We start from the raw sequence: 17111 nt of genomic DNA, 5'->3' as shown, positions 1-17111 counted from the left end.
CAGCACTCCTCTCTCTCTCTCTCTCTCTCTCTCTCTCTCTCTCTCCCTCCCTCTCTCCCCCCCCCTCTCCCCCCCTCTCTCTCCCTCCCCCTCTCTCTCTCTCTCTCTCTCTCTCTCTCTCTCTCTCTCCTTCCTGACTCAGATGCAACATGACCAGCCACCTCCTGCTTCTACTGACGTGACTTCCCCACCATCATGGACTGTATCCTCTCAAACTGTAAGCCAAAATAAATCGATTCTCCCTTAAGTGTTTCTCACCAGGTCTTTGACTATAGCAACAAGGAGGGTAACTAAGGTACATCTACCCAAATACACATTGGAATGAAGGTGGTGGGGTTCACATGCAGTCAGGCTCATCATAAAACACCCTAGGAGACCGTTCCTGTATTAGAAGTATTTAAGGCTCATGATGGCTCTGAGACAATTTCTTGGGTTCAGAGATCAGCCTGGAGACACACAGTTTCTAAGTTAGAAGGCTGATCTTCTAAACCAAGTTTTCTGCCTCCAATATGGAGTTTCTTTAGTTACTGGTGCCACCAGGAGGGAAAGTATTTACTTAATTCTTCATGCGTAACATCTAAGGACAACAGTGTCTGAATGGAATGAACACTGCATCAATCAGGAAGTGATAGGAAGGGGTAGTAACTATAGACCCCTCATGTTCCCGCTTAGGTTTATTTAACATGCTCAGAAGAGACATTGCCTTTCACAGAAGAGGTTCCTCATAAGACAAAGTCATGGACTGAATTCATGCACATGACCATGACCTTTCAAAACAGCTTCTTCCCATTTCACTCAACTATTAAGAACACCCCTCTTTGGTTTCCACCTTCAGAGATGACTTGTGAGACACCAAAAAGCCTTCCTTCTTATTTGTCGACATGTTTTTGTGACCACGAGAGGTAGTTACTGATTTCGGGTTGTACCCTTAGTAGTTAATGATTCTGGATGACATGGGCTATTTGAAAATCACTGACAGAACCTGGAAGTCAACTGCTCATAGCTCAATAGCCCCAGAGCTTGCTGGTATGGTGACAAACTTATGCGACTGGTCTGGGGACTGAGGATCATATTTTTTTTTTAAACAAGTATCTCAAACAAACAATCCTGACACTGTTGATTGAGAAGTACATCTTCACATTCAGACCCTGAAAACCAACATCTGGAGTATCACCTTCTCACAGCTAAGACCACAGCCACGGCTCAAGTATCCTTTTTGACTCCAAATGCAAACGTCAACCTCTAAGTATAGTTCACGCCACATGCTACCAAAGAGGAGAGAGAAACTCATCAAATAGTGGCCTGTAAGGACAACACCACCAAGTTAAGATTTAATAGAATAACACAGAACAGAAAAAAGTGTTGAGCGACAACCCTAGCCAACATGCTCCCACGTGTGTAAACAGAAATAAAACTCCAAATGATATACGAACAGAAAAGGCTTTCCCATGAGGCCCCGAAGGCTGGTAGAAGGGATTTTAGAGTAGGATGTTTTGGTCCAAATAGGGAATAGAGCATCAGGTAAGAAACATGCAGGCTCACTGCCAGGAATGAGAGCTAGGGAGTCACGGGGACCCATGACAAGGACCTTTCTTTAAACATCATTCCCAGCCACAGATCTCCTGCTTTTAATTAGGTCTCCCTCCCCGCTGCCTCTGCCCAAACCAGCCTTCACTGTACCCACTCTGCAGCTTCCTGAGTCGGAGCTGTTGTGATCATTTTTATGACCACCAATCACCTGCTTACTGAGCCAGTACTAAGCACAGGGTGGGCCCAGGGACAGTTCAGTTCCCCCACTTTAAGAGCTCCAGGAAAGCGCTGCAACCTGCCAGAGCGCCCAGCTCCATCCCCAAACAGAAGTATCTGTGGCCAGCTACAGGGTATGATCTCTCCTGTGTCCTAGCAACAGGAGGGGCACCAGTCTAATGCCTATGTCCTGGCCATGCACGGCGGTGTGGATGAAAACCCCTACATCAGCAGTTCTCAACCTGTGGGTCACAGCCATTGGAAAACACCTATTTTTGATGGTCTTAGGAACCGAAACACCACTCAGTACCAAAATTACAGTTATGAAGCAACAGTGAAATAAATTCATGGTTGGGGGTTCCTAAGCCTTTCAGAACTATGTGATTTCCAATGACCGTGACCCACAGGTTGAGGACCAGTGTCCTACATTGTTTCGTGCATTTGAATACTTGTCCCCAGTATGCTGAAAAAGTATGTCACTGGGGGCTTTGTGTTTGGAAATCCATAAATCACTCATTTCCTGCTTGTAGTTTAAGATGTAAGCTCTGACGGAGCAGAGAGCCCACACAGAACAGAGATATGTCTAGATTTACCATCCCCTCCCCCGATTGTTACCGGGTGTCTCATCATACCCCCAAATGAGTGTAGCATGTATTCAGAGTACACCCCAGGGTACCAGGACCTCACAAGGGATGAAAGTGGGCTCCACACTAACTCTCCTGACCTGAGTAGAGGAACTGGGCAAAGGGAGAGTGTTGGAAACAATAAAGAACAGAGGACCTCAGGCATCTTGCCCAAGTAGAATATGACCACTGCCTCCAAGTGGGTTCCCCCTTGTATGTTCACCAGTGAATCCCACACAGGAAATGCCCTCAGTGTTCAGATTCTACTCCATCTAGAAACAGGGTCTGCATCAGCACCGCTGGAAAGCGCGATGCTCTCCCAGATTGTCTAGGAAAGGCAAGGCTTGGAGCAGCCCATCTGCAGAGGGAGGCTGTGACCAGGGCAGGAAGGATTAACACCAAGGGAGTTAAGTCCACAGCATTCCAATGTCAGGATTCTAGCCAGGGAGGAGGCCATCAAGGCTCATTCATGTCACAACACAGGGTCAAAGTGCCTACATCTCTGGCACCTTACATAAAAGTGGGCAGCGAAGTGATCTTAAAGACAACTCCAACGTACACAGACACCCAGCAAAGGCCCCACTTTGGGTAAACAATGGCAACCTGTCACCAAGGGAAGGGCCATCAAAGACTTGAAAAGAGACTACAAATTAAATTGTCTGTCACCAGCAAAGTGTGTCTCTCCCCTTCCGTCCTCTCTCCGCACTGAGTAGCTCCCATCTTCCTTAAAAGCTTCCAAGAATAGGAAATCCTCCTAGCAAGTCATCACAGTGACAGGAAGATTCTGGGAGAGGAAATCAAGTGAGCTCTGGCTGTAACCAGAAGAGACAAAGAAAATGAGTTGGGCGATTCCTTGAAAGACAAGGGGAAAGACTCAGAATCCTCTTCTCAGTCTCCCATTTAAGTCTAAATTGCTCTTCAGAGGTTTTCCAGCAGCGTTGAACAGCACAGCTGACGTTTGTGTCTGTGCCCCCACTAGAATAGGAGCAACGTCATATTCAGGCCTGCATTGCTACCACCCAGCCCTGGGCGTGGCTCACGGCAGCTCCTCCATCACTGGGTGGTGAGGAACAACGGTGATTGGCATTAAAACGAAGGCGCTCATCATCTGGCTCCATCCCTGCCTCCTCTGCCCCTCACCCTACAGAGACTTCCCCATAAACTCAGACTAAGTTCACCCGATCGTTATTCCCCAATAAACCCTGACTCAGTGGGCCTCCATGGCCCTTTACTCCCACTTTGGAGCCTTAATGTCTGCATTTCCTGTGTGTCATATGCTGGCACCACCTCGCCACCTCACCCCAGTCCAAAGGTGGCATCACAGCATAAGGGCTTCTCAGTGTTCTGACAGGGTCTGGTCTAGCTTCTAACAGTTGTAGGACCTCGGTAAAGTTTTTTGGCTTTTCATCCTGAAATTACTAAGCTGATGACAAAATGGTGTCATCGGAAATCCTGAGAAGCGTTACTGAGACGAGATGAGCACAAGCGCTGTCCTCAAGAAACCGTGGCCACTGTGGTAGCTCGTGATGGTGGGAGTGATGTGGAAGGGGATAGATGATAGTGATGAGGACGGTGGCGAGGAAGATGGTGGTGAAGATGATGATGATGATGATGCTCCCAAAAAGTTTACTGAATCTCCCCTTTGACCTTTTCTGAAGTGAGAACCCTCAAAGTCTGGTCAACAATTTATTAAGGAGTGTAATGAAAAAAGAAACTCATGAAAACAGAACAAGGTAGACTCCGCTGCTGATCCAGCTGCCATTATCTTGGCAATCACAAGGCTTGTTCCAACTTTCCAAGAGAAAGAGCATGCAACCTCCTCAGTTTTATCCAGTCATGTACCCAGAGAAAACCATGCCCATAGGGCTTGTCATCCTAAATGTCATTGGCCAAATAGATCAAATTTCCATAATACTTTCCAGATCCTATTTTATATCAGAGTATATATGCAGGGTCCGTGAGGGTATGGTCTATACCTGACCTGACTTCCTGTTAAAATGCAAGCTAGGGATTTTCTGAGGATGTCAATACCACTTATTCTCCCTTGGACTACATCGACTCAATCACCAAACCTTTACTCTATTATTTTTCTGGTTACATTTGACAAAGGAATTTTGAAACACACAAGCACACATGCATCCATGCATGCACACGCATGCACACTGCTGACCTGGAGCCACTAATTACTTGAAAAACATTTTAGTTAGAAAGTCAGAAAATTCACATTCAGAAGAAAACATTCCAACCTCCATAAAAATATCCAAGACTTTATGAATGAAAGAATGAAATTTAGGCCAGCGAGGTGGACAAGTCAGTAAAGGCACTGCCTGCTAAACCTCCACTACCTGCATCCCACCACTGGAACCCATACAGAATGAGGAGAGGACCGACTCTCACAAGCTATTCTCTGACTGTGACAGACACACCATGCCATGTGTCCATGCATGCACTTACACACACACACACACACACACACACACAGCAGACAGATGAGCTCCAAGAGAAACTGACCTAGATTAGATTAGTACAGGACACTATGCTCCACCGAACAGTCTTCTGTAGACACTGGGAAAGTTTTCCAGAATCCAAAGTTGACAAACAACAGCTCACAGTAAGTTCTTAATGAAATCTAGGTGAACGAATCTAATCATAGAACGACAACACTTTCTACCTGTGGCTGCAGGTACTTTACACGGCCCTTCTGCTCTCCTGCTGCCTTCGCGGACTGCGCTGACTCTTGTAGCCACATGCATGAGCGTCGTCAACCACTCTTAACAAAGCAAAGGGCTAACATTGCTTACTTATAAGGTTAGAGAGTGAGCCAGTACATGGAGCCAAATACATGCTGATTCCTCAAGAATCACAGTACCGAATAACGTTTTGGCTTCTCATCCAAACCTAAAAATCTCATCCAAACCACTGGTGATACACAAACTGTCTCACCCCACTTGTGTCTGTAGCCAGGACATTTGTGGCATCTGCAGCCGGTCTTCAAACAGTCCATTGTTTAGAAAACTAGACCAGAGCTACAAATTTCTCTCGCTGTCCCGTGTGAACATTCATCTCCAAATTGCATTTTACGGCACATGAAATGCAAAACCCTGGGAAGAATGGATCTGAGTGATAAACAGATGTTTCTCCCTAATTGTGCTGTGAAGTCATTAGCCACACACTGGTTCCTTCATATCTAGGATTTATTGAGTTAGGAGAGAATTGGAAAAGGATCTTATTGTAATATGTGGGTATTTGTTATGTTCTACTGCCAACCGACCTTAATAGTTCACTTTACCTAAGATTTACAGAAATCTATTTTATTTTCCAAGCTGAAAAGTAATTATTAAAAGCAGCTGTAATAACACCTGAATGTTCGTGCAGTATAGAAGGCATTTCAATTGCAGATATGAATATCTTTCCAGCCATAGTTACTCAAGAAGCTTTCCTCTGTGGAATAAAGGGATTTCTTTCCAATAGCCCCATATGTACTATTACTGTTCTGGAATAGTCACCGCAGTCCCCAGAAGCACAGACATAATGATGGGGCAACAGGAATCACCTTCAAGCCACTAGGCAGCCCATCTGCAAGCTTTGTTATTGTTTCCAGTGGAGGGAGCATGCGACGGCTTCCTTTGCTACAGAATGGCTCACTGGCAATGCTCCAAGAGTAACTGGGCATCAGTAAGGAGTTCCAGATGCTCTGGAACATTCAGGGCAGTTTCCGGGTGGACAGCGGACCTCCAGAGTTGGTTACGTGGATCTGACACTGTCATCCACCAGCTGCGTGGCTTCAGGAAAGGTCCCTCCTCTGTCTGGAAGGTACTTCTGATCTATAAGCTGTGGAGAATAAAGACCCCTTCCTCTGTGACATAGGCTGGGACTGTATGAGGCTGACTTTCTATAGGCACTGACACACAGGGATCAAAAGGTAAAAGGCTGTAGTTGCCACGTGGGAAGAGGAGGTAAAATAATCCCATTAGATTCACCAGCTGCTTGGGTGTTTGCTCAGTTCTTCTAGGAGAGGGCCACAGACAACATCTAGTGGTGAGGCTATGGGGGAGGCTTTTTTCTTTGTTTGTGTCTGGGCGTGTAATGTACACATGTGTATTTCTGCTGACATGTGTGTGGGCACACGTATGTGTGTGTAGCGTGTATAGAGGTCTCTAGTTGAAGTTGGATGTCTTCCTCAATGGTGCTCCACCTTAGATATTGAGGTAGGATCTTATATTTGATCCTAGAGTGTACTGATTGGCCTAGTCTGGCTTCCATGCTTGCTGAGGGTAGTTTGCTTCTGCCTTCCATGTGCTGAGACTATGAACTGGGCACCACACCCACTCCGCATTTACTTGAGTTCAGGGGATCGAATCTCCAGTCCTCCCATGGGGCAAGAACTTTGCCTAAGAAGCCACTCCCCAGCCCACCATAGGGTCATTTTGTCAGTGATCAACAACTGCCTAATCCAAACTAGAAGTGTGGTTAGCAAGGCTCTCTACATGGACTTTCAGGCTTATCCTTAAAGGAGAAGGGACAGGGACTCTTGTCACTAGCTTCCATCCTGTTTTCACTACACTGTCAATATATAGAAACACTCGCCATGAGTCAGGTAAGGAAGTCTGCTCTCTCCCAAAGTGTAAGACAATCACAAAGTCTCAAGTGAGCCATCAGGGCTGCTCTTGAACTGGAAGTGAGTTTTAACTGGGTGGATCGTTTTTTTTTTTTTTTCTTTATTTAAAGTTGACTAATGCCTTCAACAGTGGTTGACCAGTGAGGATCAAAGCCCATTTGGTTCAGAGCTGGAACAGTGGACATATCGGTCACCAAATCACGGGTACTTACAAACATGAGGCGCGTCGGTATGTTGTCTGACTGTACCAAAGGATTTTTATAGAGCCAGATCTCTTCCGGCTGGATGACTCTCTGGAACGGATCCAAAAACTCTGTAAAACTGAAACAAAATGAAGAAAAGGACATGAAAGCTGAGCATTCAGCTGCTGGGGACAGACCCTGGGAAGCCACTTCTGCATGCCCTTAGGAGAGTCTTCCAGACTTCTGGGAAGGGGAGAATCAGCCCCGAGTGATGGTCCTCAGCCAGGTCCAACTGGACAAAGACAAAGAGACACTGAGACTGTATAGTCTTCTGTCCTCCTGGCAGCAGGGACCCATTCTTGGTAAAGAAACAGCTCTGATACTGTTTTACAAAGACTCTACGAATTCAGGCTCCTTGCGTGAGCTGAAAGTTCACGTGCCACACAATGGCTCATGTGGGGTCAAGGCTAGGCCAGCGCACAGTGTCTGAGAACAAAATGGGTCTGAGACAGAAACGGGGACTCCCTTGACCTACCCAGGGGACAAGAAGTGCCTTGTCCTCCCCGCTGTGTCACCCAGATTAGGTCATGCTGCTGCTACTCCCTCCACTAGGGGGCAGGGGAAGGATGAGGAGACAGGATGTCATTGGCCTGCTAATGGGCTAGCTCTAGGCATCTTTCACCTTCATCCTTTCATCCGTGGAGAGCCCACCTCTGCCATGGGAAGCCACCACACTCCCGAGCCTGGGCTACATCTCCATTAGTTGGACAATGGAAAGCAATTATTAAAAAGGGAAGTGTTGGGAGTGTGGGAGTGTGGGAGACAGGCAACAGGAATTTACTTTTTTTTTTTTTTTTTTAGATTTCAGCTATTAACCTCTGCCCAGCCTCTCCAACCCCATCTCCACCTAAACCTCATTCAGAATGGTTTCAGGCACGAATGGCTGGGGGCCAGAGCATCAGGAGGTTCCAGTCTTCCACTGCCAGGCTGAGAAATGTTGATCCTGAGCTAATAGGCTGGGGCTCGCCAAAGTGGTGCCCCTGGCAATGTGATGCCCAGGACCTGGAGAAGAGCAGAGGAATGGAGGCAAAAGGATAGTCAGGGGCATACAGCTACCCCAGTAAGAGATGCCTGCAGCGTGGCCAGGAGGACGCATGGGAGGGCGTGTGGTTGAAGTCCAGTCCAAGCTTCTAGTTTGGTATACTATGGACCAAGATGAGGAGCATGGGGTGGCAGCTAGAAGAAGAGGAGGACAGGATGATCCTCCAAGGACTTTTAGAGTACCTAGCAGCCTTAGTCTTCCCACAGCCATCCCTGTTTCAGTCCTGGATCCAGGAATTCCCTCTGCCACAGGCAAAAGAAAGGAAGGAAGGAAGGAAGGAAGGAAGGAAGGAAGGAAGGAAGGAAGGAAGGAAGGAAGGAAGGAAGGAAGGAAGGAAGGGAAAAAAAGAACAGTCACTCAAGAGCCAGGTCCTAGCCAAATTGGGGACCTTACAACCTCAATTTGAATCCCAAACTTGGATGTCATATGATCATGGTCTGTCGGTATCCTTCATGCCAATTTTCAACAATGACCCCACAAGTCAGTGACTGTAAGCTGAGAGCCACCTAGGATGTCTGACCCACTGGGAGGCTCCAATACTGTCAAGCTTTATGTCACATCCATTCCGAGCAGCTTCACGGTCTATTGTAATCCAGCAGACCAGCCTTGCATCTCAAAGAAGCAATTCCTGTCTGTTTCTACATGTCTTCCTGCCCTTCCTTCTCTTCTCCCTTCTCTGGGCCTTCACCTCTAACTGCGGGTGGGGTCCAAGGCTAAGCATCGGTGTACTTGGGGATTCCAAGAAGAGGCGCCTTCGACAGCTCTGCTCAGCCCTGTGTCCACACCACTCCACCTGGAATACTGAGAGTCGCCTGGCAAACATGTGCCAGTATAGTAGTCACTGCCATAGAAACCAGCCAAGCCCTCACCAACCTGAGCCCAGACTGTGTCTACTGCAGAATGGGGCCCCACGTGTGCCAAGAACCAGGTCTGCAAAGCCACCATGGGCCCTGGGTACTTTCTCTGAGGTAAGATATGCCAAGCACCTCCCTGGACATCAGGAAACTGCTCCCGGTCACAGAACCCCCACCATGAAGCTGCTCTCCATGCTACTAAGCAAAGCACTGCCCCTTTGTGGGCTGCAGTATACGTGCCTGCAATGGGGAAGCCACGGCTGGAGGTGGGTGAGAACCTTCTAGAGGCTTGCTAGTCAGGTGGACAAGCAGTAGCGACAGGCCCTGGGGATGTGGATTTTAAACTATTCTCCTGGCGCTCTGCTCCAGCGCTGACCCAGGGATCCCTTAAGGGCCTGCACTCTGGCTGGAGGTGGGTGAGAACCTTCTAGAGGCTTGCTAGTCAGGTGGACAAGCAGTAGGGACAGGCCTTGGGGATGTGGATTTTAAACTATTCTCCTGGCGCTCTGCTCCAGCGCTGACCCAGGGATCCCTGAAGGGCCTGCACTCTTGACTCCAAGAAACTTGATGATGCAACCTTCATCCTTTACAATCGCAGTGTTTCAATCCAGCCCTGGCTCTGCAGAACAGGGGAAGTCCTTTCCTTAACACCCCAATCCTCAGTTTCCTCATCTTAGACCTGGCATGGAACTTACATTGAAAGAACACACATGGAGACTGGGCTGAAACCCAGTTGGTAGATGCTGGCCGAGCACGCACAAGGCCCCGGGGTTCTGTTCCTATCAGCTGGGTGATGGTGTGCACCTATAATCCCAGTTCTCGGAGAGTGGAGGCAGGAGGATGAGTTGAAGCAGACTGGAGGCTAGCCTGGACTATATGAGAAAGGAAAGGAAAAACGAAGGGAAAGGGGGAAATAGAGGGAAGGGCAGAGAAAAATTAAAAGGCTGGGAAGAGGAAAAGGGGGATTTTGGAACACACAGAATCCCCAACAAAACACAGGCAGAAAAGCTAGGATGTATATATATATATTTTTTCATTTACTGCCATACTCCAGTCTCTGGTGTGTGTTTCCTCCGGTTTTTAGTACTTTCTTTGACGGTGTCACAGCCTACTCCCTGTTCCTGGGTGTTTTAAATGCATTTTAAACAAAACGAAAGGCAACAAAGCTTACTTAAAAGATGTTTTTAGGACATATAGGCTGTTTGTGAGAACTAAAATTTTTAGAGCGTTTCTGATTACTGTGACTCCACAATAAATCATCCAAAAATAATTGATTTCACTCGCAAGCTTCTGGCTTGGGAAATTCTGGGCATCCGGCTGAGGAGTTCTTACTTCACTGCTCTCTTACAATATCTTAGGACATCAGCTGGCACTGTAGCTGTCTGAGGGCCACGTTAGGTTATTCACCAATGACAGCCTGGCTGTAGCCGAACAGGAGTACCAACACATTCTCAGCCATCTGCATGTACTGAAAATTCCAGCATCCAGAGAGAAGTAGGCAAAAGCTAGCTGACTTTTCCTACCCAGCCCTGAGGATCACATAACCCCATTTTCAGGGTTTGGATGTTGATGACCTCCAAGGGCTCAGGTGTCTGAACACTTAGTCCCTAGGAGGTGCCATCGTTTGGGAAGGGTGTGGAACCTTTAGGAGGTAGAGGAGGAAATGCGTCACCAAGGACAAGGTGATATTTGTTTATTTTTACTTTGCGTGCACTAGTGTGTTGCCTGCATGTATGTCTGTGTGAGGGTGTTGGATCCCCTGGAACTGGAGTTATAGACAGTTATGAGCTGCCATGTGGATACTAGGAATTGAACCCAGGTCCTCTGGAAGAGCATCCAGTATTCATAACCGCTGAGTCATCTCTCCAGTTTCAAGTCTTAACATTTATAGGCCCACCCTGTTTCCTGTCCCTGGTTTCCTTGTCTGTCCATATGTGAGCAGCCGTAGGCACCTGCCACCACATCGTAGAGCTGCTTCTGTGTGTTCTGCCATGATGAACTGTACCCCTAAGCCATGAGCCAGAAAAGATCCTTCATCCCTTAAGGGTTTTTATTGTTGCTGTAGTTTGCCAAGTGTTTGTTCGTAGCAATGAGAAGACTAATGGATGCTGTCCGTGTGACCACACGTATGGGCAAGCCTTAAACTTAGCATCAAGGAAGGGAAACAGATGCCTCCTCCTGACAGGCATTGTAAGTCCTGACTACAGAAAAGCAGGTGGATGCAGAATATGGCTTCAGCCACCATAGGATGTTACTAACTGTGATGCTTCCACAGCCCGCTGTCAGACACCCCAGAACCTTGACTCCCCTCTTCTCCACAAAGCAGGCCACAGGGCCAGGAGACGTAAACACATCACTGTGCAGTTTCCTTCCCGCTGCCGGTGTCCTGGGTACCTCTCTCTGTTCCTGTCTGTCTGTCTGTCTGTCTGTCTGTCTGTCTGTCTCTGCCCCCTCTGGCGGTGTTCATGTAAACATGTGTGCATGTAAGATAAAGGCCCAAGATCAACTTACCTCAGATACTGTTCCTCACATGCATCCCCCTTGTGTTTGGACACAGGGCCTCTCAATGGGACTTGGAACTTGCCCATTAGGCTAGGCAGTCTTGACAGCAAGCTCCGGGACCCCCCCCCCGCTCCACCTCTCCAGCACTAGGGTCACAAGGATGTGTCACTGCACCCTTCATTGTAAGAAGCTAGCGCAGGGATTGAACTCTGGTCCTTATGCTTTCCTGTCAGACACTTTACTCCAGTTATATCCCCAGCCCACAAAATTTACTTTCCAAAGGTCAGGTGCGATTTTTCTAAATGGTTGCCAAACACTGAGACTTTGAACAATCTCTCACTGTACCCTGACTAGCTGCAGCCAAAACACATCTATCAGGCAAATCGTACCTCCTGGGAACAGCGGTGCTAAGAAAGATAGATGTCCCTTCTCCAGCCACTGGCGTCGGCTTCAGAGAATCCAGACAGGAAGGCAGCTGCTCAGAGGACCCAGGGTTTATAAAAGCAAATGGGGTCAGAGAGGCATGCAGAGGGTGGAGAAGCCTGGAGACTCAACAGTGCTTCCACGGGAAGGCACAGCCAGCCCTGGAGTATCCTTCCACAAGCACTTTGGAAGTAGGCTGTAGAGCGAGAAGTAGAAACTCTGGTTCTGGGGCCGGGGAGCGAGGTGCTTGCTGCACACATGGAGACCTGAGCTCCATCCCCAAAACCTCCATCAAAAAGCAAGGCCTGGGAGTGTGCACCTGTAATCCCACCACAGAGGAACGCAGAGACGGGAGGATCCCTGGAACTCACGGACCAGTCCCTAGGCCTACTTGGTGTGTTCCAGGAAAGTGGTAGACTCTATCTCAAGAAATAATAATAAATAACCAAGGTTGGCGGCCATCTAAGAACAGCTGCAATCTCAGGAAAGACAAAGTGGTCCCCCAGCCTCCACATGCAACTGTACACACAAAGGGTACCTGCACATATAAGAACATGTGTGCACACGCGCACACACACACAGACACACACACAAGCCTTGCTTCTTCATGAGCTGTGGAGGTACTGTCTCTAGTTACCTCATCATCAGGGCTCTGAGGACATCTAGCAGTTTGATGGGTCATAGGATCCCACACTTTAATGTGCTCAGGAAATACATGGGGTCTTGTGACTACAGATCCAGGTACAAGCACACCTGTGAGCTGGCATTTCTAGAAAGCTTCCTTCCTGATGATGGCATGATGTTTATCTGTAGGTTATAACCCAGGGAGTCTGTCTCAACCTCAGACCTGCAATCTGGACCTTAACTTAGCAAACCCCAGGGGGGTTGGGGTACTCGCTATGAGTTGAGACTCGATGTTCTCAGTAACAGCCAGGGTCTCTTAACCCTGGCCATTCAAGAACCAGGTTGTCTTGTACTATTACTTTTCTGTAGACGGAATCCCCTTGGGAGCTACTCTGATTATTTTAGAAGAAATTTCCTGTCATTTTAATTATAAAACCAGCATGGTCTCCCATATGCCTGCTAAGCCTAGAAATAAATGCAACATCACAGGATGACTGACTAGTCCTGCAGAGTGACCACGGTCTCTGAACACAAGTCTGTTCTCTCTGAGAGGGGACAAAAACGTGGCCTAGGAGGCCCTCCCATTCTGCAAGGTAGGTCATGCACACATCTAATCACACTCATCCCATAAAGCCTTGAGTAGCATCTCAAACCCCACTGTGTCGTACAAGGGGTTGGGGAGAAGGCTGCTCCATGACTGCTCATGACACAGCTTGAAGAATGGAGAAAACACAGAGTTCGTTTTCACAGACATGATCCTAACCGCATGCTCCGAGATTCTCTCCTTGATTCATGCAGCGTTCACGCACAGAGCATTTGTTTAAACCTCCCTTATGCGCATCGCTCACGCCCATAATGAACATACACAGACAGCACGCACAATCCAAATGCAGGCACATGCATCAAAACAAATTCAACTGAGTGGGGAGCGTGGAGAAGAGGAAACACACTAAAGTTTACTGAACGAGAAAAGAGGCAGAGGAGTCAATGACAGGCAAAACACTAAAGAATGAAGGAGTGAGGCCAAAGCCGAACGACAGCAAATCAAACCTTTTCCTCTGTGGAGAACGTCACTCCCCTCCTCCTGCCTTCGACTTTCAGTTGCTTGACTCTTCCAAGCAGCAGGTGCAGTTGTGTGGGGGGACGCACTACCACTGTGGCTGTCCGAGTCCGTTCACAGGCTGGTCACCCCTAGGTGATCTCAGATGAGGGCCAGAGTCTAGACCGGCACAAGATGTGTCACTGAGTTCACACCTACTCACAAACTCACACATGCTCACACGCATACACACGCTCCTGTTCCCTACGGTCAGTCCCATTTCCATAGCTTAACTTGGCTTCAGCACCTTAACCAATGCACAGTTGATTCTATAGGGAGGACACAGCAAGAGACGGTTTTTCTAACCCTTGCCAGGTTTCAGTCAATCCACACACCATCTCCAACATGCCTGGGGATATCTTCTAGCACAGGTGACACTGTTCTGGTCCCTGTACTGTAAGTCATAAGATGCTGAGCTACAATCAACTCGAGTGGTGACAAAGGTCAAGGTCTTCAGTTCTGAGGCTAAGAACACTGCCTAGGCATTAGAGTGCTACCCCACTCTGCTTTGAGGAAATGTCTAGTTTGGGATACCTGGCTAGGTGGATTACTGAAGTCACACACACACACACACACACACACACACACACACACACCAGCACACCAGCACACAGACCCAGAGCCACTCCCTGTTCCTCCAGGGTCATTTCATTGAGTATGACAACAGATTCATTCCAAAGTTGGAAAACAGATCCATTTCAACAAATCCCTAGTGGAATTTAGAAATAGCGAGTTCCAGGCCAAGGGACACTAATGTCTTCTCTAATACAAATTCTCAAAGCTCTAGGTTTCCTATCTGCCAATACATACACAATTCTTCCAGTCTGTTGGTCCATGGGCCTCTCCCCAAATAAGCAGATGACTTAGGGATAGCAAGTCAAGCACTTAGAAGCCATCCCTTCCCCACCCCCAACTACTCCAATTAGGCAGAAATAGGAACTTGTCAGTTCATTGACTTGGTCCAAATCTCCAATTCAGCCCTTGCCTGTTGGGTGGCCCGAGAAAGATCATTTAACTTCTTCTGAGAGTTCACATCCCCCACCGCCAGTTCCTCAGGATGACCACACCTTCCAGGGCTGCTGAGAATATTTTATTCACAGCATGAAATATTAGGAGCCCTAAAATTCCCACCAGGAGAGGTGGTTGCTTTTCTTGACAGTGTTAACAGCCGTGACTCCCATGGGAGGATGACTGAGTCTAAGCTGTTCTCCTCCTTCAAGTGGCCCTGAGGACAGTGGGGTTGTGTGTTGGGGAGGGGCTCAGACAGAAGAGTGGTCACAACTGCCGCTTGACTTTGGCCATTTCATGAGCCAGCTGTGGCCCAGAAAGCTGCTTCTAAACCCTGAGATCTATAGGGGAAAGACCTGACGTGTGCTGGAAGGGCTTTGCAGGTGAGAGCCAACACTAATTGCACTATTGACTTTTCCTCTCCAGTGGGCCCCTGCAAATAGACATCAAACATGGCCAGTAGAAGAAGCTGGCTCTTCCACACTTGCTGGGGGGAGGTCTATCAGATGTTTTCATTAGTCCCGGGAGTAGGGGGTGGAAAGTGGTTGTGGAGAGAATATATTGATCTCTGAGCCAGGAAACCTGCAGCCAGACTCCAGACGGGTCTTCTTCTGAGTCTGAGTCCTTAGAGACCCCAGATACAAAGGTGACTATTAGAAACATGAGCAGAACTAACCATCCACACCGGGCTCCGCCCTGTGCCAGGCACTTCACAGAGCGCTTTCCACAGAGCTTCAGTAATCCGCAGAGGCAGCCTTGCAGGGAACTGGCAGGGCTCAGCTCAGGACCAAGTGCACCGAAGCTACGAGATATGGGATGGCTGTCTAGGTCCACGCTGAGTTCTAAAACTGTTCTTATTGTCATGAGCACATGAATGGCATACTGTGGCTGTTGTTGTTGTTGTTGTGAGTGTATGATTGCCACTGTGTGAGTGCAGAGGTCAGAGGACAGCAGGACAATTCGTGTCATCGGGCTAACTTGGCAAGTGATTTTATCACCGAGCCACCTCACTGACAATCCACACAGCTCAGCCTGCCAGTGTCCATTACTCCTCAGGGTACATACTGCAAGGTTAAGGCAGCCTGGGGGCTCAACCCTCCCTCATGTCTCCCACACATTGGTCTCCAGCCTTACTCAGTGTGAGTGGCAGGTCAGAGTTTCTGAGAGGGCGGTTCCTGGGTTTACTGGAAGAAAAGATCTAGAAATAAAGGGAAGGATCTAGAAGGAGGAAACAAGGCTCTAGAAATCATTCTAGAAAGCAATGCCCTCCTGCCTGTCACTCCTGGCAGCAGGTGATTCTGTCAAACAGCCTGCCCTCCCCCAAGTGCCATCTGCCCAAACCAGTTAAGGACCAGCCTCCAGGTATCTCCTTTTCTGTCATTCCCAACAGGAGTACCGGCAGTGACCTCACAGATGTCAGTGACATTGGAGGCAAACCCTGGATACCCCCTTCACCCTTCGCTCTAAACACTTGCCCCTTTTAGCTGAGGCTACCGATTCTGGAAGTAACCGACTAGCTTGGACATCCGTTCTTCTCTTTTCTGCCATGTGGTCTTGGGCTCTTCATCTCTCAAGCCTTGTTCCCCTCATCTGTAAAGTGATTCCGAGAACAGCACCTACCTCAGGATGCGTATGAAGTGGGTCAGCGCATGGGTGCTACATTTGGACAGTGGAAAGTCAAATCAAGACTGAACGCCATGTCTGCGTGTAGCATCTGACACCAGACAGGTTTCAGAAATCCTGATCACGCGCCTGTCCCCTACCCTGCTTCCAGGGAACAAAATATTTGTCCTAGTGAGGAGCCAGACAGGTCCTGCTTATTCTTGAACAGGAAGTCCTAGTGTCCTGTCAGCCCGTATTCAACTCTCCTCGGGGACCATGCCCCAGCCCTTGCCCATTGACTTTGCTGCTATGTGGCTTTGCATGGCATCCCTATCCTCTTCCTGGATGCGAGTGTCTATGACACACAAACTCTGTCCGGGCTACACATTGCCTATGGTCACTCCCAAAATCTGAGATCAGAATACCCTCCCCGGACTCTCTAAATCCCCAGATCAGGAATCCCTCCCTCCAGACTGGGTGGACAATGTACAAGAAACACATGTCCCCTCCCTACTGTGCTCTCCTAAGCATAGGATGGAGTAAAGGGTAGGACAGGGGCTAAGCTGGAGACTGTTCATCTGTCTAGCTCCTGGGTGTGGGGAGGGAGGGACCAGAAGAGATGGACCAGAAACAAGCTGCATCAGTGAAGCCACCCTGCTGGTGCAACACTTCTTCAGATCTTGGAAGCTCACTACTGTGCACTCCCTCTCTGTGGTCACTACTCTGGG

At 48.3% G+C, this 17111-nt stretch overlaps 1 protein-coding gene across 2 annotated transcripts in view; it reads right to left on the bottom strand.

Moving 5' to 3' along the window:
* The window catches only part of Plpp4 (phospholipid phosphatase 4), a 120315-nt gene that overhangs the window by 63107 nt on the left and 40097 nt on the right, over nucleotides 1-17111 (bottom strand). For both annotated transcript variants that reach the window (XM_050166030.1, XM_050166031.1), the window contains exon 2: nucleotides 7200-7308. In XM_050166030.1, the coding sequence (XP_050021987.1) occupies nucleotides 7200-7308 (109 nt within the window). The remainder of the gene's footprint in view (nucleotides 1-7199; nucleotides 7309-17111) is intronic.

This window comes from Alexandromys fortis, unplaced genomic scaffold (genome assembly GCF_014885135.2).
Source record: "Alexandromys fortis isolate MF-2015 unplaced genomic scaffold, M_Fortis_MF-2015_v1.1 scaffold_146, whole genome shotgun sequence".
Taxonomy (NCBI): domain Eukaryota; kingdom Metazoa; phylum Chordata; class Mammalia; order Rodentia; family Cricetidae; genus Alexandromys; species Alexandromys fortis.
The sequence above is the reverse complement of the archived record's forward strand: the minus strand, read 5'-3'. Positions and strand labels throughout refer to the sequence as shown.